The 25,717-nt window shown below is 45.2% G+C and overlaps 1 protein-coding gene across 2 annotated transcripts in view; it reads left to right on the top strand.

The window, feature by feature from the left end:
- The first annotated feature begins 883 nt into the window (after nt 1-883).
- The window catches only part of ctc1 (CTS telomere maintenance complex component 1), a 28,397-nt gene continuing 3,563 nt past the window's right edge, over nt 884-25,717 (top strand). The window contains exons 1-21 of one of the 2 annotated variants that reach the window (XM_069672630.1): nt 884-1,015; nt 1,379-1,457; nt 2,714-2,807; nt 2,891-3,113; nt 3,310-3,548; nt 4,040-4,169; nt 5,904-6,209; nt 6,300-6,422; nt 6,867-7,096; nt 7,275-7,422; nt 7,639-7,853; nt 9,862-10,025; nt 10,114-10,228; nt 10,780-11,224; nt 11,306-11,395; nt 11,539-11,664; nt 13,642-13,688; nt 20,285-20,370; nt 20,835-20,970; nt 21,155-21,223; nt 21,407-21,566. In XM_069672630.1, coding sequence (XP_069528731.1) covers nt 965-1,015; nt 1,379-1,457; nt 2,714-2,807; nt 2,891-3,113; nt 3,310-3,548; nt 4,040-4,169; nt 5,904-6,209; nt 6,300-6,422; nt 6,867-7,096; nt 7,275-7,422; nt 7,639-7,853; nt 9,862-10,025; nt 10,114-10,228; nt 10,780-11,224; nt 11,306-11,395; nt 11,539-11,664; nt 13,642-13,688; nt 20,285-20,370; nt 20,835-20,970; nt 21,155-21,223; nt 21,407-21,566 — 3,276 coding nt within the window. In that variant the 5' untranslated portion in view covers nt 884-964. The remainder of the gene's footprint in view (nt 1,016-1,378; nt 1,458-2,713; nt 2,808-2,890; nt 3,114-3,309; nt 3,549-4,039; nt 4,170-5,903; nt 6,210-6,299; nt 6,423-6,866; nt 7,097-7,274; nt 7,423-7,638; nt 7,854-9,861; nt 10,026-10,113; nt 10,229-10,779; nt 11,225-11,305; nt 11,396-11,538; nt 11,665-13,641; nt 13,689-20,284; nt 20,371-20,834; nt 20,971-21,154; nt 21,224-21,406; nt 21,567-25,717) is intronic. The other variant, XM_069672631.1, reaches the window with a different exon arrangement.

Below are 25,717 nucleotides of genomic sequence, written 5' to 3'. Positions count from 1 at the left end.
TCATCATTCTTAACATTCATTCATTCCTGTTGTGTGGTGTCATCATGAAACATGTTATGCTTCTAGACAGATACAGGTTATATCTACACACACACACACACACACACACACACATGTATATATATATATATATATATATATATATATGTGTGTGTGTATTGTTTTTTATTTTGTATTAAAAGATCCAGATCATATATAAAACTGTCTCATACAGTTAGTCTGGGTGCAGTTAAATCTTCACGTGTGTGCTCTCCAAGTGGAAGCAGGTGAAATGCTCCTGGTGGTACGTCGCAGACAGCGAGCAGCAGATTTCTGGGTCAGCCTAAGAGGACAGGATCATAGCCATCTAACAGAGAAGGTGCTGCAGACGTGCTGGGAGAAGGAGAGGAAGCTAACAGAGGCTGGACAGGAGAGACCTGCGAGTCTTTGAGAGAGTTTGTCAAACTGTGCTGGTGGAACACTGTGGGTCTTACAAAGTCCAGCAGATCATTTTAAACTACTCAAGATAAAACTAAATCATAAGAATACAGATTAAATCACAGAATACTCCAATTACATAGAGAGTGAATAAACTGATATACTGTATGTACACATTTTACTAATGGATCAAAGGAAGCATCAGGGGCTGGCAGGGCTTAATGTGCCAAAAGACAATGTAATAAGAGAACCTCCGATTGTTTCAGTGTGTTTGCAGTGGAACTGTGTGAAGCACTGAAGGAACGCAGTGAACACATTAATCCAAGTTAAAGATTATATGCAGAAGAAGAAGCAGGAGAAGGGAACGGGATCATTCTCCGCTAGGGGGCGTCCTGAACTCTTCTGTAAACGCCACACTTCTTTGAGCCTCTCCGGACACCGTAGTTCAACAGGAAGTTGTGTTTGAAGGCGTTTTGCTGGACGATTGTTTTCAACATTAAACACTAAACCCGGACCAGCAGTGACCCGCCTGCTCCAGACTGAGGACATGGACTCTCTGCAGCTGCCCCTGGACCACATCAAGCCCGGCGGGGAAGCCGTCAGTGAAGTCCAGTCTCTTGATAGCTTCGATAGGCGACGGTCCCTCTGAAAACATGTCTTTTTATTAATGTTCAGCTTATTGTCAGAGACAGACACATGGTTGAAGGAAAGCAAACATTGCTCTGTAGCAACTCAGGGGCCCTGCTACAATCGGCTCATCTGTGCGCTCTTTTCTCCGCACATTTACACTGTCACAAGTGTCAGGATGTTGCATGTTACAGTTTAATTTAGCAGACAGAGTAAATACAGCACAACGGTGAGGTCGTTATAGTCAAAGATTATCAGCTCATTGTTTCAGGTGCTGGTGAATGTGAGGGAGGTGCCTGCTCTGACGTCATATCTATACGTGTTCCTCCTGCAGGAGTCCGTGTGGTTAAAGGAGATGTTCACCTTCGTCACAGAGCATGTACATCCTGTGCTCCCTGGCCCCGCCCCTGCAGGTCAGTCAGCCAACCTGTGTGTGTGTGTGTGTGTGTGTGTGTGTGTGTGTGTGTGTGCGCGCGCGCGCGCGCCCGGGCGGGCCCAATCCCAATCTCCACACTCACGGACTTTGGGGTGCATTCCAGGTAAGTGTGTGAGTGCTTAGTGCTGTCCCACTAGGCTTGTTCGAGATGAGCGAGACCTGCTCAGAATCGATCGCCGCCTTGCCAAGCATAATGCATGACGGTTAGATTGTCCGACTTGCTCTGAAATCCCGACTGCGCGAGGCTTTGAAGTCCCGCGGGAGCGAGGCGGCCGCAGTTTTCATGGCCAGGCGCTGCAGTTGCTCTCCACCGACTGCACAACTCCATGCATGATGGGAAACGACTTGCTCTGGTTTGAATGAAGCACCTATTGGCTGAAAAAAGCTTTGTCACCCCCACAAGGAAGTGATGAGACTTCTGTCTGATTCATCATTATTCATTAAATTTAATGAAGTGTCAGACAGACACCAAACAGGTTTATCAAAGTGCTGTCATTCACATTGTAATGCTTTACTCATTCCTCATGAACGCTGTCTTCATAAACATAAATACAATGACGTTTATATCGAAATAACTATCAAAAGCCCTGAATAAAGTATAATGAGAAGTTAATATTAAATCCAATTAAAATAATAACGACAAATGAAGACTTTATTCACTTCACTTTACAGTGAGGTGTTGGTATTATCGATGCTTGACGAGGCGAGCAGCAAACTTGTCAACAAAGAAGTGTCCGACTTTATGACTCCTCCCCCGACTGCAATCGGCTACTCTGGCCTGTTGTCGAGGTGAGCCGGCAGTCATCTCGAACAAGCCTTTTCCTGTGGGAGTTACCCAGGGTTCATAGCGAACTTGGTGACGTATACAAACGTGATTGTCCTGCCCCCCACTTAATGTAAACAAATGTTCGTACATTGAGGTTCTGTTGATAGTTTGTTAAATAAAGCTGATCTCATCTTAAAATATGTAAACACTGTAAGACACAGACACATGCTGCAGGTCGGCTTCTTCACTTATTAGATTTAATCCTGTCTGGTTTCCAGGCAACGTGTTTTTATGCAGTTCTCAAACCCTCACGCACTCACGCACTGCACGCCTGACGCCATTAAAGTCTGTGAGTGTTCAGCGCTCGGGCTATAGGGTGGAGATTGGGATTGGGCCATGGAGTCCTCCAGTCTGAGCTCTGTGGGTCAGAGGTCAGAGGTCATTATCAGTCTGTCGTGGTGTTTCAGGAGGAGGTGTGTGTTCTGACCAGCTGAGTGTGTGTGTGGTGAAGAGGATACAGGAGAACATGGCGGTCACAAACACCTTACCTGTGAGCTACAGGTACGGCCACAGATCCCCATTATTACCTGTAATAATGTATGTGTCGTTCATTTGACCTCTGACCCCTCCTGACCTGTCACCAGGCCCGTGTCTGTCTCTGAGCTGCTGTCCCGGCAGCACCTGGCCTGCGTCAGTAACCTGTCCTGGAGCACCAATCAGCAGCGAGCGTGGGCAAAGGAGGCGGAGCTTGCACTGCCGGATCACCGGGCTCTGCCGCGGGTTAACCTGCTGCTGATTGGCCGTTTGAGAGGGGGGAGGGGTGGAGAGTGGTGGCTGACGGACGCCAGCGGCAGGGTCAGGTGTGAGGTGAGTGTAAAAGTGTGCTACCTGCAGTGTGATGCGTTCAGGGACTAAGTTTAGTAAAGATGACAGGAAGTTCCACCTGATTGGTTTAACAAATTAACGTGTCAGTGAAAAACGTTTATCTTCCTGTTAACCTGTCTGTCTCTGTGGTCTTACCTGTCTGTCTCTGTGGTCTTTACCTGTCTCTCTCTCACTCCAGTGCCTGTCTCCCTCTCCTCTGTGGCTGAATCACCCCGTCTTCCTCCCTCACTGGAACTACATCCCCCACAATGCCCCAGGGCAGGACAGGGATGGGGCGGGAGGCTATGTGGAGCTGATTGGTTCTCCAGTTCTGCTGTGTCCTGGTCCTGAGCAGGGATTGGCTGTTGGTCCTGGTGAAGGGGCGGGGCTTAGTCGAGCAGTTGGAGTCAAACAGGCTGTGTGTCTACTGCAGAAAAGGTGGGTCACCTGACCTCTGACCTCTGATGTGAGAACTTTAGGGAAAGAAGCAGAATCTGTCTCTCTGTCACTGTCTCCCTGTCTCTCTCTCTGCCTGTCTGTCTCCCTGTCTCTCTCTCTCTCTGTCTTCCTGTCTCTCTCTCTGTCTGCCTGTTTCTCTCTCTGTCTGCCTGTCTGTTTTCCTGTCTCTCTCTCTGTCTGCCTGTCTTTCTTCCTGTCTCTCTCCCACTCTGCCTGTCTGTCTCTGTGTTCCTCTCTCACTGCCTGTCTGTCTCCCTGTCTCTCTCTCACTGCCTACACAAACACTCCCTGTCTCTCTCTCACTGTCTCCGTGTTTCTCTCTCACTGCCTGTCTGTCTCCCTGTCTCTCTCTCACTGCCTACACAAACAATCCCTGTCTCTCTCTCACTGTCTCTGTGTTTCTCTCTCACTGCATGTCTGTCTCTCTCTCACTGTCTCCCTGTCTCTCTCACTGCCTGTCTGTCTCTCAGGAGTCGTGGGCAGCGTGTATCTGTCTGGGGTCAGGTGGGGTCAGTCTGCCCTCTGCTGGAGGTGTCAGGATCGACCTTTTTCTGCTTCTCGCTGACAGACGACTCTCACAGTCTCCCTGTCCTCGTCAAGGTAGGAAATGCCGTCTCTGTGTGTGATGTCACTTCCTGCTTCTTGTTTCTTCTAACATTCTGAGTCAAACAAGGGCTGCTTCCCAAGTCTCTTATTTGATAGCTCCTCGCTCCTCGCTCCTCGCCCGAACCGGAAGTAGTTCCGGAGCCGCCATATTGAGGATCGTCTCAAAGCTCTTATCGCTGCTCGGAGGAGCGAGGAGCGAGGAGAGAGGAGGGAGTTCCGAGGAGCGATAAGCGAGGATACACGAGAGCAGCCTCCACGGATGTCTTTTACTGGCCGACACGCCCTCTTATTACAGATCAGACCGGATCACAGACCGGAGTTTCACATCGCAGAGAGGAAGAAGCGGACCTTAAAACAGACTTTACAGGGCGCCTTGAAACCGACTATAAACAACGTCGGTATAATGAGTTGGTATCTGACAAGCTGAGATCGTTTAGAACGAAATATTGATCATAACTTGTCGTAAAATATATAAAATGCAGTGAATAACTGAAGATTTGATCTGTTTTCTGAGTCAACATCTGAGTAGAAATGAGTTGTCTAAAAATCAAAAGCAGCAAAAACAGATTCATTTCTATTAAATGTAATCTAAAGAAATAAAAAAATACCTCTTGTCATGATCAGTTATTCCCCTGCTAACTGTTATTACAGATGAATGAATGAATTCAGAGGGAGCAGGAGAGTCTCTCTGTCAGCAGGTAATACTTTTTACGTGTGAGCATGATCATCAGTGAGGTCGGGTTTGATCAGTGTGAATTGATTTCTATTTATCCTGAAACTTTGAGCCTAATCAATAATGTTCATAGTTCATGAACAGACAGTATTTGGGCTGATTAAATAATTAACTCAGATCAGATGATCAGTGATCACAAATGTAAATAATGAACAAATAATATAAAGACACAGTGCTGTAGGAAATGTCCGTCTGGCTCTGCAGCAGGAACACAGACTGCAGCCTGTTCTTCATGTGCAGGTGTTTGTTACACAGGTAACAGGTTACAGAGAGGAAACACTGTTACTGTGTGTTTCATTAGAATACAGAGCACATGTGTGCAGACACAAACAGCTGTTAAAGCAGACTGACAGCTGATCCAGCGGTGATCAGCTGACGCGATCATCACAAACGGACGTCGCAGCACGTGACGCTTCATCGGAAAGGACGTCTCATGTCTCTTAAAAAACATTCCGTCATTTCCTCTCTCCTCTCTTGGTTTCCTCGCGTCTCTCCATGCATCTCTGGTGGGAGGGACTGAGACGCAAGTGAACGACGCAAGTGAAGGAAACATGGATGCAATTTAAGAGACTTGGGAAGCAGCCAAAGTGTTTTCATTCAGCAGACGCCGGATGCTCCGTCAGTGAAACAACACTCTGACAATAACACTGTAGTTCTGTGATGACATGCTCGAGGTCGGACTGTGAAGCTTAATGACTCGTTTTATTTTGGAGGTGAATTCAACGTTTTTCACAGGTTCAAATCAAACGTTAGCTACAGCTCAGCTGATCCGTGAGGTGAAGAGTCGCCCCTCAAACAACCAATACCTCACCCAGGAACCTTCTCAAGCTTCTTTCAGCCTGTCTCCCTCTCTGCCTGTCTGTCTCCCTCTCTGCCTGTCTGTCTCTCTCTCTGCCTGTCTGTCTCCCTCACTGCTCAGCTTTTAAAAGTCCTTTTCTAGCTTCATCAATGACCTGTCTCTTTCTCTCTCTCTCTGCCTGTCTGTCTCTCTGCAGGACAGCAGCAGGCTGTGGTGGACTCATTGTGTGTGTGTTGGTCAGAGTGTGTGTGTGACCGCGCTGCGTGTGTGTGTCCTACGAGGCTGGAGAGGAGACAACATCCTGTGTGTGACGGACCAGTCTGAAATACACACAAACTACACGCACACACAGATATTCACACACACTGAAACACAGTCGGACACGCCCCCAGCACCGATGATGTCTCAGGGTGATTGTGATGATTGTGAGGAGGCGGAGCCTGAACGAGACATCCTCCAATCAGGTGTCAGGATGAAACAGTCCCGAGTCATCACTTACCAGGTAAATCGCATAGAGCTCTGAGCTCTGATTGGCTGTTAGAATATAACCTTTACATTTTCCTGTGCTAAGCCCCGCCCCTCTCTTCCATAGGGCACTGTGACAAAGGTGGTGAGTGAGGGGGCGGGACTGTATGTGATTGACAGGAAGGTGGGTCTGTGCCTGGCCTATCAGCCAACTCTGAGGAGGAAACTGCGAGCAGGAGACTCTGTGGAGGTGAGACACAGCTCAGGTGCGACACGGTAAAGCACAGGTGAGACACAGCACAGGTGAGACACAGCACAGGTGACACACAGCACACATGAGACACAGCACAGGTGCAACACGGTAAAGCACAGGTGAGACACAGCACACGTGAGACACAGCACAGGTGACACACAGCACACATGAGACACAGCTCAGGTGCGACACGGTAAAGCACAGGTGAGACACAGCACAGGTGCGACACGGTAAAGCACAGGTGAGACACAGCACAGGTGAGACACAGCACAGGTGAGACACAGCACAGGTGAGACACAGCACAGGTGACACACAGCACAGGTGAGATTAAGCTCAGGTGAGACACAGCACTGCACAGGTGAGACACAGCACAGGTGAGATATAGTACAGGTGAAGGTGACTTGTGCCAGTTAATGTAGTTGGTCTTGAATCTCCCTGCAGCTCCATCACGTCCACTTCCTGTACCGGCCCTGTCCCGACTTTCCTCCCAGCATGCTCTGCACCTGTCTGCGCTCCAGCCTCAGGGTCACCTCCTTCAGCAGAGTGGAGGGGACATCTCCTGACTCCAGCTGCCCTGGAGATGGAGTGTTACCACGGTTACTGCTAGAGAAAAACATAGGTGTGTCTGAGTACCTGTGGACCTGTCATCTGAGCTCACAGCTCAGCCACAGGTGAGTCCAGACAGAACCTGAAGATAACCTGCTGGAAGGGTTCAGTGACTACCATCAAATATTATAATAAATTAACCCGTCTGCCTATCTGTCTCTCTGTCTGCCTGCCTGTCTGCCTGTCTGTCTCTCTGTCTGCCTGCCTGTCTGTCTGTCTGTCTCTCTGTCTGTCTGTCCCCAGTCTGCTTCCCAGTGTGTTGAAGCAGCAGTGTGTGTGTGTGTTGTCCTGGAAGCTGATGGAGGATGTGTGGAGAGGAGGAGGAGGAAGAGGAAGGAGGGACATCTACTCAGAGATGTTAGACAAGCCTCACACCTGTCCTCTGACACAGGTAGATACACCTTTGTCTCTCTATAGTACAGTGTTGACCCTGCGCTGTCTCTGTCTCTCTACAGTACAGTGTTGACCCTGCGCTGTCTCTGTGTCTCTACAGTACAGTGTTGACCCTGCGCTGTCTCTGTGTCTCTACAGTACAGTGTTGACCCTGCGCTGTCTCTGTGTCTCTACAGTACAGTGTTGACCCTGCGCTGTCTCTGTGTCTCTACAGTACAGTGTTGACCCTGCAGTGCATCAGTGCATCAGTGTATCAGAGCTCAGTCAGTCTCTACAGTCAGAGTACTGGCCTTCGGTGTCTTTGAGCTCACTGCTGCCTCCAGGTGGATCCAGTCTGACCAGCTCTCAGATTAACTCAGCACTGTCCTGGTCGTGCAGGACCTTGATCTCTGACCTCCAGAAAGATCCTCAGACTGGAAACAGACTCAGGTAAATCATGACCTCTGACCTGACAGAACACACAAAGCAGTGTCCTCAGGGCAAAAACAGCTCTGCCTAATCCTGCTCTTCTCAGATTGGCTAGGAAAGGTATAAAAAGGTGTCAGATCCCCTGGCAGTCTAGACCTATAGCAGCATAACTATGGGCTGGTCCAAGCCTGAGCCAGCCCTAATGTTGGAGCCATAATGAGATAATCTATTATTTGTTTATTTATTTAGTTTATGGTTAAGGTTTATCTCAGGAAAAAGTTATGTTTGAAGGTTAATTATTGCGTGGTGCTCTATGCAAATGTATTATGTTGTTTATTGTTTAGTGAAATATGAATTTTGAATGATTTTGTATGGTTCACTCCGCCCCCTGAAGGTCTCGAGGTTTGCTTGAGGAAGTGTTTATAGACACCTGGGGAAAGAGGAAGCTGAGTGAGACAGAGCTGAGTGAAGTTTGCTGCTGATTGATTGATTCATCAGCCTTTATATTGTTTTGAGATAAAAGGACGGATATTTTGTTAAAATCCTTTGTTTTGTTTTTTAAATAAAGTCATTTGTTAACTTTGGATCGCGGTTACTTTTTGTTTTTGGATTGCGTGTCGTTAACCACGCTCAACACTGGCTTCGGAAACTTGGATTTTGGAGACAAAGCCAGTACACCTAACAATAAGCTTTATTACAGAGGAAAGTTTGAACTCTTAAAAGAAGAGAGGGTGTCTGCCTCCCGGACCCTGACTGGTAGATTGTTCCAGAGGAGGGGGGCCTGGTAATTGAAGGCTCTACCTCCAACACTACTCTTAGAGACTTTAGGTACCACAAGCAGGCCTGCATCCTGGGAGCGCAATGTTCTAGAGGGGTAATATGGCACTATGAGCTCTTTAAGATATGATGGTGCCTGACCATTAAGAGCTTTGTAAGTAAGAAGAAGGATTTTAAATTCTATTCTAGATTTTACAGGAAGCCAGTGCAGAGAGGCTAATACAGGAGAGATGTGATCTCTCTTCCTAGTTCTTGACTGTGGTGTGAACAGACTTTGTGAACAGACTGTGTGTGAACAGACTGTGGTGTGAACAGACTGTAGTGTAAACAGACTATAGTGTGAAAAGACTGTGGTGTGAACAGACTGTAGTGTGAACAGACTGGAGTGTGAAAAGACTGTGATGTGAACAGACTGTAGTGTGAACAGACTGTGTGTGAACAGACTGTAGTGTGAACAGACTGTGTGTGAAAAGACTGTAGTGTGAACAGACTTTGTGAACAGACTGTGGTGTGAACAGACTGTAGTGTGAAAAGACTGTGGTGTGAACAGACTGTAGTGTGAACAGACTGGAGTGTGAAAAGACTGTGATGTGAACAGACTGTAGTGTGAACAGACTGTGTGTGAACAGACTGTAGTGTGAACAGACTGTAGTGTGAACAGACTGTGGTGTGAACAGACTGTGTGTGAAAAGACTGTAGTGTGAACAGTCTGTAGTGTGAACAGACTGTAGTGTGAACAGACTGGAGTGTGAACAGTCTGTAGTGTGAAAAGACTGTAGTGTGAACAGACTGGAGTGTGAACAGACTGTAGTGTGAACAGACTGTAGTGTGAAAAGACTGTAGTGTGAACGGACTGTAGTGTGAACAGACTGTAGTGTGAACGGACTGTAGTGTGAACAGACTGTAGTGTAAACAGACTGTAGTGTGAACAGACTGTGTGTTAACAGACTGGAGTGTAAACAGACTGTGGTGTGAACAGACTGTAGTGTGAACAGACTGTGGTGTGAACAGACTGTGTGTTAACAGACTGGAGTGTAAACAGACTGTAGTGTGAACAGACTGTAGTGTGAACAGACTGTGTAAACAGACTGTAGTGTGAACAGACTGTGTGAAAAGACTGGAGTGTGAACAGACTGTGTGTGAACAGACTGTGTGTGAACAGACTGTAGTGTGAACAGACTGTGTGTGAAAAGACTGTAGTATTGATTGTTGCTGATAGATAAGGACTCGGGCCCTCTGTGTTGTCTGACAGGCAGCGCCCCCTGCTGGTGGTGGGAGTATTGGAGCGTCCATCAGAAATGTGTGCGCACAGTCTGCAGCTCAGAGACAGGACAGGAGGTGTGGCCTGTGTCGTCACGGAAACCAGTGAGGAAGAGGAGGGGGGGCAGACAGCAGTCTTTAACACTGCCTGGATAGGTACAACACCCACACACTCGTACACACATACACACACACACAGGTCAAAGGTCACTGTACAGCCAGGTGGAACGTGTGTTTGTTACAGGTTGTCTGGTGTGTGTCAGGAAGTTCTCCATGGTAACAGAGAGATTCATCCAATCAGATTTCCCCTCTTACCAACACCTGGACCAGGACAAGTACATCACACACACACACTGCAGGTACACAAACACACACACACACACACACACACACACACACACACACACACACTGCAGGTACACACACACACACACACACACACAAACGCACACACACACAAACGCACACACACACTGCAGGTACACACACACACACACACACACACACACACACACACACACACTGCAGGTACACACACACACACACACACACACACACACACTGCAGGTACACACACACACACACACACACACACACACACACACACACACTGCAGGTACACACACACACACACACACACACACTGCAGGTACACACACACACACACACACACACACACACACTGCAGGTACACACACACACACACACACACACACACACACACACACTGCAGTTACACACACACACACACACACACACACTGCAGTTACACACACACACACACGCACACACACACACACACTCAGAGATAGATGGGTTTACATTATGATAAAAACAGAGCGAAGTTTGTTTCAAACACCAACAAATGAAATATTAGCATTAACACTGTGTGTGTGTGTGCATGCTACAGAGTTTACCTGCAGTTTTCTCTGGACCACCTCTACATCGTGAGTCCGACTGTTGCCATGGTAACACACCTGGGACAGGGGGGGAAGGAGTCGGGAGGTGATGTCATTGGGAGTAAACAGACATCAGAAGAAGAGACTGCAGGGAGGAAGAGAAGAAGACAAGAAGAAGCAACAGACTCCTCCCGTTCTGACCTCACCTCTGTTACCGTGACAACCACCTCTGTGGGCGGTGGCTCCCGGCCCTGTGTCTCCATGGTGATTAGGGTGGAGCAGAAGGAGGGTGTGTCCTGGAGGAACAGGGGGGTGGAGTCAAAGAATGGGGAGGCGGGGCTGACACTGTGTTTCTCTCTCAACGCTTCTCTGATTGGTCCAGTGGTCAGCTGGAGGCGGGACCCGAAAAACAGACCAATAACAGACAGAGAGACGGACATGGAGAGGGAGAACAAGGTGAGAATAATGACACAGCTCTGACCTGATTTATCCCATGATGCACCTGTGTTCAGTGAGTCAGCAGTTACCTGTATGCAGGTGTTGCTGGTGTTCTCAGGTGTGTCGGCTCGATGGTTTCCTCTCCTCCAGCCTGGATGTTTCTACAGAATCATCGCCCCCGACGCGCAGGTACAGACACCTGTAGGGATGATAGTTGGGGCGGGGCTTCTCTCACCTATAGTTCAGCTGCTGAGGGCTGTGAGAGGAGATGAGGTGGCCATATTTGTTACTTCTGCATCACCTGCTGATTGGTCTGCTTGTCTGTCCATCAGGATCACAGCACTTTCATTGGCTGTGGTGTTTCTGGGCAGAGCCAAACTGACCCCACCCTTAAGGTCAATTCTGATTGGAAGTTTCACACTCTGACACGCCCACTGATGCTGCACACCTTCAGACAGGTAAATCACAAACCTACAGACAAACAGGTAAAACACAAATCTGCAGACAGACAGGTAAAACACATACCTACAGACAGACAGGTAAAACACACACCTTCAGACAGACAGGTAAAACACACACCTTCAGACAGACAGGTAAAACACACACCTTCAGACAGACAGGTAAAAAAGACACCTCAAACAGACAGTAAAAAACACACCTGCAGACAGACAAGTATAAAACACACCTAAAGACAGACAGGTAGAAAAGACACCTACAGACAGACAGGTAAGTCACACACCTACAGACAGACGAGTATAAAACACACCTACAGACAGACAGGTAAATCACAAACCTACAGACAAACAGGTAAAACACAAATCTGCAGACAGATAGGTAAAACACATACCTACAGACAGACAGGTAAAACACACACCTTCAGACAGACAGGTAAAACACACACCTTCAGACAGACAGGTAAAACACACACCTTCAGACAGACAGGTAAAACACACACCTTCAGACAGACAGGTAAAACACACACCTACAGACAGAGAGGTAAATCACACACCTACAGACAGACAGGTAGAAAAACACACCTGCAGACAGACAGGTAAAAAAGACACCTCAAACAGACAGTATAAAACACACCTACAGACAGACAGGTAGAAAAGACACCTACAGACAGACAGGTAAGTCACACACCTACAGACAGGTAAGTCACACACCTACAGACAGACGAGTATAAAACACACCTACAGACAGACAGGTAAAAAAGACACCTCAAACAGACAGGTAAAACACACACCTGCAGACAGACAAGTAAAAAACACACCTACAGACAGACAGGTAAAAAAGACACCTCAAACAGACAGGTAAAACACATACCTACAGACAGACAGGTAAAAAGACACTTCAAACAGACAGATAAAACACACACCTACAGACAGACAGGTAAATCACACACCTACAGACAGACAGGTAATAAAGACACCTCAAACAGACAGATAAAACACACACCTGCAGACAGACAAGTAAAACACACACCTACAGACATACAGGTAAATCACACAACTACAGACAGACAGGTAAGTCACACACCTACAGACAGACAAGTATAAAAAACACCTGCAGACAGACAGGTAATAAAGACACCTCAAACAGACAGATAAAACACACACCTACGGACAGACAGGTAAATCACACACCTACAGACAAATAAGTAAAACACACACCTACAGACAGACCGGTAAATCACACACCTACAGACAGACAGGTAAGTCACACACCTACAGACAGACAGGTAAAAAAGACACCTCAAACAGACAGGTAAAACACATACCTACAGACAGACAGGTAGAAAAACACACCTACAGACAGACAGGTAAAAAGACACCTCAAACAGACAGATAAAACACACACCTACAGACAGACAGGTAAATCACACACCTACAGACAGATAAGTAAAACACACACCTACAGACAGACAGGTAAAAAGACACCTCAAACAGACAGATAAAACACACACCTGCAGACAGACAAGTAAAACACACACCTACAGACAGACAGGTAAGTCACACACCTACAGACAGACAAGTATAAAATACACCTACAGACAGACAGGTAATAAAGACACCTCAAACAGACAGATAAAACACACACCTACAGACAGACAGGTAAGTCACGCACCTACAGACAGACAAGTATAAAATACACCTACAGACAGACAAGTAAAAAAGACACCGCAAACAGACAGATAAAACACACACCTGCAGACAGACAAGTAAAACACACACCTACAGACAGACAGGTAAGTCACACACCTACAGACAGACAAGTATAAAATACACCTACAGACAGACAGGTAAGTCACACACCTACAGACAGACAATTATAAAACATACCGACAGACAGACAGGTAAAAAAGACACCTCAAACAGACAGGTAAAACACACACCTCCAGGAAAGGTAACTCACCCCTCTCTCTCTCTCTTCAGGCTCTCTCGCCCACTGTCCTGTCTGTCTCTGAGGTGATGGACTGCAGGTAAACTTGTTATTGATACTGTCTGTTTTAATATTCAAGTTTTTATTATTTAAGGCTTGGTACATGACGAACCTCATATGTTTCTCCATACAGGAACAGGTAGTATATCATTAACAATTAACTCAGGCGACAGAATGAGCACATTCTGTCTCAGAAAAACATACACAACATACACATACACAACATACACAACATACACATACAAAACATACACAACATACACAACATACAAAACATACACAACATACACAACATACACAACATACACAACATATCAATCAATCATCAATCAAATTTTATTTGTATAGCGCCAAATCATAACCAGGGTTATCTCGAGACACTTTACAGAAAGAGCAGGTCTAGACCGACTCTTTGTTAAGTTATTTAAAGAGACATACACAACATACACAACATACAAAACATACACAACATACACAACATACACAACATACACAACATACACAACATACAAAACATACAAAACATACAAAACATACAAAACATACGCAACATACGCAACATACGCAACATACGCAACATACGCAACATACGCAGCATACGCAGCATACAGCCGTGGCCAAAAGTATTGAGAATGACACAAGTATTGGTTTTCACAAAGTTTGCTGCTTCAGTGTTTTTACATCTTTATGTCAAATGTTACTATGGTATACTGAAGTATAATTACAAGCATTTCATAAGTGTCAAAGGCTTTTATTGACAATTACATGAAGTTTATGCGAAGAGTCAATATTTGCAGTGTTGACCCTTCTTTTTCAAGACCTCTGCAATTCACTCTGGAAATGCTGTCAATCAACTTCTGGCCAACATACTGACTGATGGCAGCCCATTCTTGCATAATCAATGATTGGAGTTTGTCAGAATTTGTGGGTTTTTGTTTGTCCACCCGCCTCTTGAGGATTGACCACAAGTTCTCAAATGGGATTAAGGTCTGGGGAGTTTCCTGGCCATTGACCCAAAATTTCAATGTTTTGTTCCCTGAGCCACTTAGTTATCACTTTTGCCTTATGGCAAGGTGCTCCATCATGCTGGAAAAGGCATTGTTCGTCACCAAACTGTTCTTGGATGGTTGGGAGAAGTTGCTCTCGGAGGATGTTTTGGTACCATTCTTTATTCATGGCTGTGTTCTTAGGCAAACTTGTGAGTGAGCCCACTCCCTTGGCTGAGAAGCAACCCCACACATGAATGGTCTCAGGATGTTTTACTGTTGGCATGACACAGGACTGATGGTAGCGCTCACCTTTTCTTCTCCGGACAAGCCTTTTTCCGGATGCCCCAAACAATCGGAAAGGGGCTTCATCAGAGAAAATGACTTTACCCCAGTCCTCAGCAGTCCAATCCCTGTACCTTTTGCAGAATATCAGTCTGTCCCTGATGTTTTTCCTGGAGAGAAGTGGCTTCTTTGCTGCCCTTCTTGACACTAGGCCATCCTCCAAAAGTCTTCGACTCACTGTGCGTGCAGATGCACTCACACCTGCCTGCTGCCATTCCTGAGCAAGCTCTGCACTGGTGGTGCCCCGATCCCGCAGCTGAATCAACTTTAGGAGACAGTCCTGGCGCTTGCTGGACTTTCTTGGGCGCCCTGAAGCCTTTTTTCACAACAATTGAACCTCTCTCCTTGAAGTTCTTGATGATCCGATAAATGGTTGATTTAGGTGCGATCTTACTAGCAGCAATATCCTTGCCTGTGAAGCCCTTTTTGTGCAAAGCAATGATGACTGCACGTGTTTCCTTGCAGGTAACCATGGTTAACAGAGGAAGAACAATGATTTCAAGCACCGCCCTCCTTTTAAAGCTTCCAGTCTGTTATTCTAACTCAATCAGCATGACAGAGTGATCTCCAGCCTTGTCCTCGTCAACAGTCTCACCTGTGTTAACAAGAGCATCACTGAAATAATGTCAGCTGGTCCTTTTGTGGCAGGGCTATACATCATATAGACATGTTGCTGAGGTATACAGTATTGCAGGATCCCATTTGGGGGAAGCGAAACACAACAAGAAAACCAGAGTCCTACTGGGGGTCATTATCTACTTTTACGTAGTCACAAAACCTGTCGCAAGGGGTCACCCCCTCCCCTCTGTCATCACTTAATCTACTAAGCATACATTCATAGGATGCAGTTTAAGTCATTGCACAGACCCATTCTTTCACCTGTGGAATTTCTGATGTCTTAAAATGACTCGACAAGCTGTTGTTACTGGTAACTGAGATTTATCCCCCAATAAGCAGAGCTCTGGATTTAAGGAGATTTCTGCTCCAAGACAATTACTTACTTACTTACCTAAATAAGTACTTACTTACCTAAATAAGTAAGCACTTACTTATTCAGAAAGATCTGATTAAAACACAGTCCCATATACAGTGGAGGAAGGTTCCAGTTTCCTCTTTGCATTTCCAACACAAATCATCATCCTATACAATCTAGATGGTGTGTAATAGTATCTATGTAATACGTTATGTTGCGTAAGTTTACCCCTTGCCTCTCTCACATATTTACCACAATCAGCCACAATTATTGCCCATCTGTCACTTTCAGTCTCTCCACCGAGGTCCCTCTGCCAAATCATCTTTAACTGGTTAGAGTCATTGCTGAGAGGAGAATTAGTAATTTTGTCTTTTCGTTTGTCCGAGTGGAAGTTTCAAATTATCTGTCACCATATTATCAGTAATATTGTATGGCTTTGAGATAACGCAACTTCTTATTTCCAAAAGTTTCCAAAAGTTATCTTTCCCCACCAAGTTACATTTCTGTAACAGCTTGTCACATGACAAAAACACCCCACCTTCAAATAGGTCGTTGATGGTGCTTAAACCTCTAGAGTGCCACTGTTTCCAATACAGACATCAGGAGTATACCACAATGATGAGTATCTTTGTAGAGTGTGTGTAAGTTTATACATTTTATGTTCTCTGCTCCAGACAACCTTTGAATGTAGAAGTATTGGATTTGTGATATTTGACCTTTTTTGTGATAATACCTCTATGGGTTGGAAAGGCAAGCATATCTATTTCTACCTCCATCCAACCTGCTTTATCCTCTGTAGCTTGCCAGTACCTTGCTATTCTCAAAAGCTTAATAATACATATTATTATATAATATTATATAATAATAATAATACAATCTAAGGTCTGGGAGGCCCAGCCCTCCCTTCTCTTTATGTGCACATAACTTTTGTTCGTGGTCTTTTCCGACCCCATAAGAATTGTTTTATTACATCATCCAGGTTTCTAAAAGTGGTGGATGGTATCTTAATTGGTATCATCATTGCCATTTAACTGAACTGTGGGGCAACTATCATTTTTATAACATTAATTTTCCCCCACAATGTTAGTTTAAATTTTCCCCACTTATCTAGGTTTGTTTTTATCTTTCGAAGTAAGGAGGTAAAGTTTAGTGCCACTATTTTGTCTTCAGAAAGTTTGATGCCGAGATATTTCTTTCCCTCTCGTACCCACCTACAATTGAACTTCTGCACCATAGATGGAATACATGCCTTGGAGAGAGGCATTGCCTCAGATTTGCTCCAGTTGATGGAATAGTAATTTTTGAAAAGGATTGTATAGTGTCCATTAGATGTGGCAGTGAGGTTAAAGGCTCGGATACTACTGCTAAAATATCATCAGCGTATAATAATAGTTTATGTTCATTGTCTCCTCCCCGTACTCCTCTTAGTCCAGAGTGTGCTCTAACAGACGCTGCTAGAACCTCTAAAAAGATGATGAACAATAATGAACATCCCTGTCGAGTTCCCCGGGTTGGATGAAAGAGGGGGGGGGCCTGCTGCTGCCTTAGGTTCTTTGTACAACATTTTTATCCATTTAATGAAGTTAGAGTTGAAGCCGAAATGAGATAGGGTGGAGAACAGAAACTGCCACTTCACCCTATCAAAGGCCTTCTCGGCCTTACAATCAAGATTAAGCAGACTCGTAGGTCTAACGTTGGAGGGATCTGCTGCGTCTTTACCTGTTTTGGGAATTACTGAGATTACGGCTTCATTAAAAGTTGGAGCTACACGACCCTTATCAAACATCTCTTGATATTCTCTGCGTGATACTGCTATAACAATATCTGCAAAGGCTTTATAATATTCCACTGGAAGTCCGTCATAACCCGATGACCTCCCATTTTTCATTGAAGAAATGGCCTCCCTTATTATTATTATTATGGGTGATTCCAGTCCAGCTGCCTCCTGAGGTTGGAGCTTGGGTTTGTCTATATTAAGGAGAAACTGTTCCATATCTTCTTGTGTGGTGTTAGGAGATATGGAAGATGTGCATAACTTTTCATAATATTGTTGGAATATACTATTCATATCTTTAGCAGCGAAGAATTGTGTGTCCCCCTGTTTTATAACTGGTATGATATTAGCAAAGATTCTTCCCTTTAACTGTCCAGCTAATCACTTCCACCTTCATAAAAGCTTGTTTTCAATCTAAAAAGTGCATATTCTGCTGCTTTATTATAAATCTCGACAGGTCTAATTCCTTATCTTTTATCTCCTTTTCTAAATCTTTCATCCTCGTAAGATTCTCTCTTGTAGATTGACCTCTTTATATGCCTTCGAGGCTTCCCACACAGTGCTTATTTCTTCAGTGCTACCAATGTTGATTTCAAAAAAGGTTTTCAGATCTTTCTAAAAGTTGAGTCCGACATTAATCCAAAGTTTAGTCTGCATCTACCTCTCCTTTCAGTTTTCAGACTGGCCTTAATAAATAGCTCGGCTGGTGCTTGATCTGTGATGGAAAGTTGCTTTTATGTCAGTCAGCCATATTGTCCGCCAGAGAAGTAAAAAAAAAAAAAAACCTATTCTGGAAAAAGTTTTGTGGCAGTGGGAGAAGAAAGTAAAATCGGGGTTTGAGTTTGTCAGCCTCCACATATCCATTAGTCCTACATCTCTATTCAACGTATGTGAGGCCTCTCTGTCCTTAGTCATGAGAGGGGGTCTGAAGGAGCTCCTATCTAACACTGGATCCATAACTTCATTAAAATCCCCAGCGAGAACAATTTCACCCTCAGTGTCTCCGAGTATTTTATTAACCTCGTGAAAGAAGTTGGGATCTCCCTTATTAGGTGCATATATGTTGCATAATATGAGAGGCACTCCCTCGAGCACTGCTTCAACACAGACCATCCTTCCCTCTGCATCTTTAGTTTGTTTTAACAAAAGAAAACGTACGTTCTGGTGAACCAGAATCCAAACACCATTACGTTTGCTTGAGAACGAGCTATGGAATATATGTCCCACCCATCCCACTTTAAACTTCTCTGCTTCCACACCTTGCATGTGGGCTCCTGTATAAAAACGAAATCTGCCTGATTATCTGCATCCATTAATGTTCCAAGATATAAACTTAACTGGTCTACTAGTCATGTTTGTTTTCTAAATTAAAAAGTAATAATATTAATAATAATAGTGATAATAATAAAAGGAAACAAAAGGAGGAACATTAAATAAGTACTCTGTGCTGTCTGTCTGCAACCATTTGTAATGGAAAATGTTATCAGTTTTTGGTTCCTTATAATAATCACTTGCTACCATGTACCTGCCTGTTTTTGAACACATATAACAAAACCATAATATGTGTCCGGCTGCTACGATGCAACCAGTGTCCGAGTGCTGAACGCTGCTCGCTGTTGAAAAAAAGGAAAAAGAAAAGAAAAGGGATAACACGCACAAGGTCCGTGGGATTAACGCCGCTCCCATGGTAACCGATACGTGTCATAGAAACCTCTCGTTGGCCCGCACAGGGATCCATTCAGTTCAGTGCGAAACGCATAGTCTCACATTGGGTACAGAGTCTGTACTACACACAGTAGCTCACCTAACTTCATCTCAATCCACAGTTCCTCCACATCATTGCTCATTAATGACTTTCTCCGCGGCTTCGGCAGTGTTCCAACTCATGTTTTTTCCTCTCCATTTGAAGTGTAGCGTTGCGGGGAAAGCCAGTGTATATCTAATGTCAAGCTTGTGTAGTTTATGCTTCACCGGTGTGAACGCTTTCCTCTTCTGCGCCAGCTCTCAAGACATATTCAGGAACACAGATAGGCGACATTTTTCCCAGACAAATCCTTGCTTTTCCTTGGCTGTATTGATCACCTTATCCCTCGCAGATTGCCTCAGCACCGGCCTTGGGGGTTGATCTGTGTTCGGCCTCGGTGCCAGTTGCCTGTGCACCCTCTCGATCTCCAGCTCCCCGCCAGGTTCGACACCGAGTCCCTCCGCAAGAATCTTTCGAACACAATCAAGTAGCGTCAAAGATCTCCTTTAGTCCCACTAACCTCACGTTATTTCGCCTGCTTTGGTTTTCAAGGACTTGTACTCGGTTCCATAGGGCCTCCGTCTGTTTATCCTTGCTCCCCTTATCGTTCAGCAGCTGCTCCGACGTCTCCTCCAGGTGTGCGATACCTCGCCCAGCCTCTCCTGCATTGTCACCGTAATATTCTGCTCCGCCGTTGCTTGTTTAATGGACGAGACGTCAGTTGCAACGTTCTGCAGCGTGTTGTTCATCTTTGACATTTCTGCAATCAGCTGTGTGTGTGTGTGTGTGTGTGTGTGTGTGTGTGTATTTTCAGGTCAGAGTTGGTGTGTTTTAAGGCTCTGGTGTCTGACAGGATCAGCCTGAACGACAGGACGAGTGAATCTGGACACACACACACAGGTACAGAGATGCTTTTGATTTTGTAAGGTAAAGGGGGGCTTTTATTTTGTCGATGTTACAGGGATGCTTTTATTTTGTCGAAGGTAAAGGGGGGCTTTTATTGTGAAGTAGTAATTTAAAATAACACACAGTAAACCCTCGGAGAGGATATGATGTTGATAGCTCTGTTCAGTCGTCCACATGTTCCAGTGAAACGTTCTGATGCTCAGTGAGAGAACTAACAGCCAGGTAACTTTAATTTGAAAATCTGCAGGAAGTCTGTTGGTTGCAGCCCTGCAGCAGTAAAGTTCAGAGTGTCTTCATTAATAGATGATGAATGATCTGTGTGACGTTACAGTCAGGCTGAGCTTTAATCTGCAGGTAACACAGAGATCAGATCACAGGTGAGAGGTTTTACAGAGACGACAACACACACACACACACACTCTGAGGCTGTGTGCGTGTGTGTGTGTGTGTGTGTGTAGGTGTGCGACTCACGGTGTGTGACAAAACTGGCACCAGTCTCCAGGTGTACCTGGACTTAAGCAACACCCCTTATCCACCTGGCCTGTTGCCTGGCAACACACTGCTACTGTCTGGTTTTCAGAGGAGAGTGTCCAGGTAAGATGCACGCACGCACGCACGCACGCACGCACGCACGCACGCACGCACGCACGCACACACACACACACACACACACACACACACATGACTGTCTAATTACTATATTTAATATAACATCTATGATGTCACACACTGTGTGTGTGTGTGTGTGTGTGTGTGTGTGTGTGTGTGTGTGTTGCAGGTCAGGAGGTGTGTACTGCAGGTGCTTACCTGTCAGCTCAGTGACGGTCATCAGGCTTGGAGATACGAGGTATCCTGTCTCTTGTGTTCATGTTGTTCCTATGAGCTCTCCAGGTGTTGGCTGTGATCAGGTGGTTCTGCCCGCTCTGTGTCATGTGACTCCTAGGACCAATCATAAGAAGTCTCTGCAGCGAATCAGCGTCACCATCAAAGGAAGATTAAAGACAAAACTCTTCTTTGTATTTCCTGTCAGCACAGCTCCGCCGCCTCCTGCTCCCATGATGCATCTGGGTGTGTGGGCAGTGAGCGGGCAGCAGAGGTGCATTGTGGGCCAGGTCAAAGGTCACGTGGTATGTTTCCTGTTCCTGCAGCTGCAGTGGAGCTGCTCAGTGTGTGGGAGCCTCTACAAACAGGTGTTCTACTTTATTCTACTTAATTCTACTGTGTTCTACTTTATTCTACTGTGTTCTACTTTAAACTTTATTCTGCTGTGTTCTACTTTAAACTTTATTCTACTGTGTTCTACTTTATTCTACTGTGTTCTACTTTAAACTTTATTCTGCTGTGTTCTACTTAATTCTACTGTGTTCTACTTTAAACTTTATTCTGCTGTGTTCTACTTAATTCTACTGTGTTCTACTTTACACGTTATTCTACTGTGTTCTTCTTTATTCTACTGTGTTCTACTTTATATTTTATTCTACTGCGTTCTTCTTTATTCTACTGTGTTCTACTTTATTCTACTGTGTTCTACTTTATACTTTATTCTGCTGTGTTCTACTTTATTCTACTGTGTTCTACTTTATTCTACTGTTTTCTACTTTAAACTTTATTCTGCTGTGTTCTACTTAATTCTACTGTGTTCTACTTTAAACTTTATTCTGCTGTGTTCTACTTAATTCTACTGTGTTCTACTTTACACGTTATTCTACTGTGTTCTTCTTTATTCTACTGTGTTCTACTTTATATTTTATTCTACTGCGTTCTTCTTTATTCTACTGTGTTCTACTTTATTCTACTGTGTTCTACTTTATACTTTATTCTGCTGTGTTCTTCTTTAAACTTTATTCTACTGTGTTCTACTTTATTCTACTGTGTTCTACTTTATACTTTATTCTGCTGTTTTCTTCTTTAAACTTTATTCTACTGTGTTCTACTTTATTCTACTGTTCTACTTTCTACTTTATTCTGCTGTGTTCTTCTTTAAACTTTATTCTACTGTGTTCTACTTTATACGTTCTTCTACTGTGTTCTACTTTATACTTTATTCTGCTGTGTTCTTCTTTATTCTACTGTGTTCTACTTTATTCTACTGTGTTCTACTTTATACTTTATTCTGCTGTGTTCTTTATTCTACTGTGTTCTTCTTTATTCTGCTGTGTTCTACTTTATACTTTATTCTATTGTGTTCTACTTTATTCTGTGTTCTACTTTATACTTTATTCTGCTGTGTTCTTCTTTAAACTTTATTCTACTGTGTTCTACTTTATACTTTATTCTGCTGTGTTCTTTATTCTACTGTGTTCTTCTTTATTCTGCTGTGTTCTACTTTATACTTTATTCTACTGTGTTCTACTTTATTCTGTGTTCTACTTTATACGTTATTCTGTGTTCTTTATTCTACTGTGTTCTACTTTATACTTTATTCTGCTGTGTTCTACTTTATTCTACTGTGCTCTACTTTAAACTTTATTATAATAATAATAATAATACATTTTATTTATAAGCGCCTTTCAGGACACTCAAGGTCGCTGTACAAAAAACACAAACAAGAGTAAAAACACCAACAAGGGTAAAACAGACCAGATAAAATACATTAGGAGTGGGTGAGGGACAGTGCTTAGAGTTGGGGAGAGTAGGTGAGGCGGAACAGATGGGTTTTGAGATTTGAGTTGCAGTAGTCAAGGCGGGAGGTGACGAGGCTGTGGACAAGAATAGCAGAGGTGTGGGGAGTGAGGGAGGGGCGGAGATGGTTGATATTACGTAAGTGAAAGTAAGCGGACCGGGTGACGTTATTGATGTGTGATTGGAAAGATAGAGTACTGTCGAGGATGACACCCAGACTCTTAACCTGAGGGGAGGGGGAAACAGGGGTGTCGTCAATGGAGAGTGAGAAACTGTCAACTTTAGATAAGGTGGATTTGGTGCCGATAAGAAGGATTTCGGTTTTATTGCTGTTTAATTTTAGAAAGTTTGAGGTGAACCAGGATTTTATTTCAGAAAGGCAGGAGGAGAGGGAGGGGGGTGGGAGTGTGGAATTCGGTTTGCAGGAGAGGTAGAGCTGGGTGTCATCCGCGAAGCAGTGGAAATGGATGTTAAATTTGCGGAGGATATGGCCAAGGGGGAGGAGGTAAGTGATGAAGAGGAGGGGCCCCAGGACAGAGCCCTGGGGCACACCTGTAGTGACTGGGGAGGGGACGGATGTGAAGGACTTGAGCTGAATGAGCTGAGGAGGATGGGGTGGGAGATAGTGTCGAAGGCCGCACTCAGGTCAAGGAGGATGAGGATGGAGAGTGAACCGGTGTCAGCTGCAGTGAGGAGATCGTTGGTGATTTTGATGAGGGCGGTTTCGGTGCTGTGACGGGGACGGAAACCAGATTGAAAAGGCTCGTAGAGGCTGTTGTGGGTGAGATGGGCGTGAAGTTGAAAAGAGACTATTTTTTCAAGGACTTTGGAGATGAAAGGTAAGTTGGAGATAGGGCGGAGGTTATTGTAGTCGTTGGGATCTGAGCCAGGTTTTTTCAGAATTGGAGTGACAGCTGCAGTTTTGAAAAGTGAGGGGATGGAGCCGGAGGATAATGAAGAGTGGATGATGGTAGAAATAAGTGTAAGCAGAGAGGAGAGGCAGGATTTGACCAGGGTCGAGGGGAGGGGGTCCAGTTGGCAGGTGGAAGGCTTGGATTTGAGGATGAGGTCGGAGATTTCAGAGGCATCGGGGAGTTGAAAACAGGAAAGAGACTGACTGTACAGGAGGGGGGAACAGAGGTGCTGGTGGATGTTGTTGATTTTGTCATTGAAAAATAACATCAGGGAATTACAGGTGCCAGATGAGTAGAAGTGGGGGGGTAAGGAGTGGAGAGGCTGGAGGATTCTGTTGAGCAGTGAGAATAGTGATTTGGTGTTTCCTTCATTGGAGAGGATGAGACCGGAGTAATAATCAGATTTACGGTGAGCAATGGAGTCCTTATAGAGAAGAATGTGAGCCTTGTAAATGTCCTTGTGGACGGTGAGACCAGTTTTTTTGTAGAGCCGTTCAAGTTGGCGACCTTGTGCTTTCAGTGACCGAAGTTCAGGGGTGTACCAGGGGGCAGTGGATGAGAAGGAGACTGACCGGGTTTTCAGAGGGGCAAGGGAGTTGAGGATGCTGTGTAGACCATTGTTGTAAAGTGCTGTGAGATCATCAGGGTTGGAGAGATGGCCCGGGATTGAGATATTGTCGATTTTGGAGCTGCGAGTGTCAACGTTGATGTCCTTCAGATTCCTGAATGAGATGAGACGTGGAGATTTGATTGCAGATAGGCAGAGTGCAGCGTTGAATGTGAGGAGGAAGTGGTCTGTTATATGGAGTTCGTCGGAGGTGCAGTTGAGGGGGGTGAGACCAGAGCAACAGATTAAGTCCAGAGTATGACCTTTGGAGTGGGTTGGGAAATCGATGTATTGATGTAATCCAAAACTGTCAAGGCAGGATAAAAAATCTCTGGTGAGGGGCAGATTATGATGTCGATGTGAATGTTGAAATCTCCCAGCAGTATTATGTTAGATGAAAGAGTGGAGATTTGAGTGAGAAGAGTGGCAAAGTCAGTTAAAAACTCAGGGTGGGGCTTGGGGGGTCGGTAGAGAGTGGCGACAATAGTGGGAGTGGGTCCGGGCAGCTTAAACACAGTGCATTCAAGCGAACTGAAAGCAGGGACTGGCACAGGCAAAACTTTCCACTTCTCGCGATAAATTACCGCGAGACCTCCGCCGCGACCGTTGCCACGGGGATGGCAGACGTAAACAAAGCCGTGAGGAGTGGACTCGGTTAGCTGAGAAAAGTCGTTTGGCTGCTGCCAAGTTTCAGTCAAACAGAGAAAATCAAGCTTACGGTCTGTGAGGAAATCCTGGATGAGATGACCCTTGCTCGTAAGAGAGCGGATGTTGAGCAGACCAAAGCGAACAGTTGTGTTGTCATGCTTGACAGTAGCATTAGCCGACCTAGCCAGGCAGGCTAATGCACGGCTATCAGCAGCCCTGCCGGAGTTTCTGGGGGAACGATGAGTGATGGACCAGAAGGATTTTATTTCTGTGGAGGAGATATCTCGGTGAAAGTTCCTGTGGGACCCACGATGGATGTATCTCCGGCGCCAGAGAGCGATGTCCGGGTGAAGATGCAGAGCTGGCGGCGGTGGAGGCACGGGTCGATGACGGCGGATCCAGCGGAGCTCGGCGGCTGTATACCGGAGTCGTTCAGCCATCGGATGAGGGCAAAACGAAAGGCTGACCAGGAAAGTGCAGTCCAGAAATAAAGCCAAGCAGCCCACATCGGGTCGGTAGGAGGCAGGTGGATCGGTGGAGCCAGGTGCAA

Source organism: Semicossyphus pulcher, unplaced genomic scaffold (genome assembly GCF_022749685.1).
Source record: "Semicossyphus pulcher isolate SPU_LCO1_2020_fin unplaced genomic scaffold, fSemPul1.0.p SCAF_21, whole genome shotgun sequence".
NCBI lineage: Eukaryota > Metazoa > Chordata > Actinopteri > Labriformes > Labridae > Semicossyphus > Semicossyphus pulcher.
The sequence above is the reverse complement of the archived record's forward strand: the minus strand, read 5'-3'. Positions and strand labels throughout refer to the sequence as shown.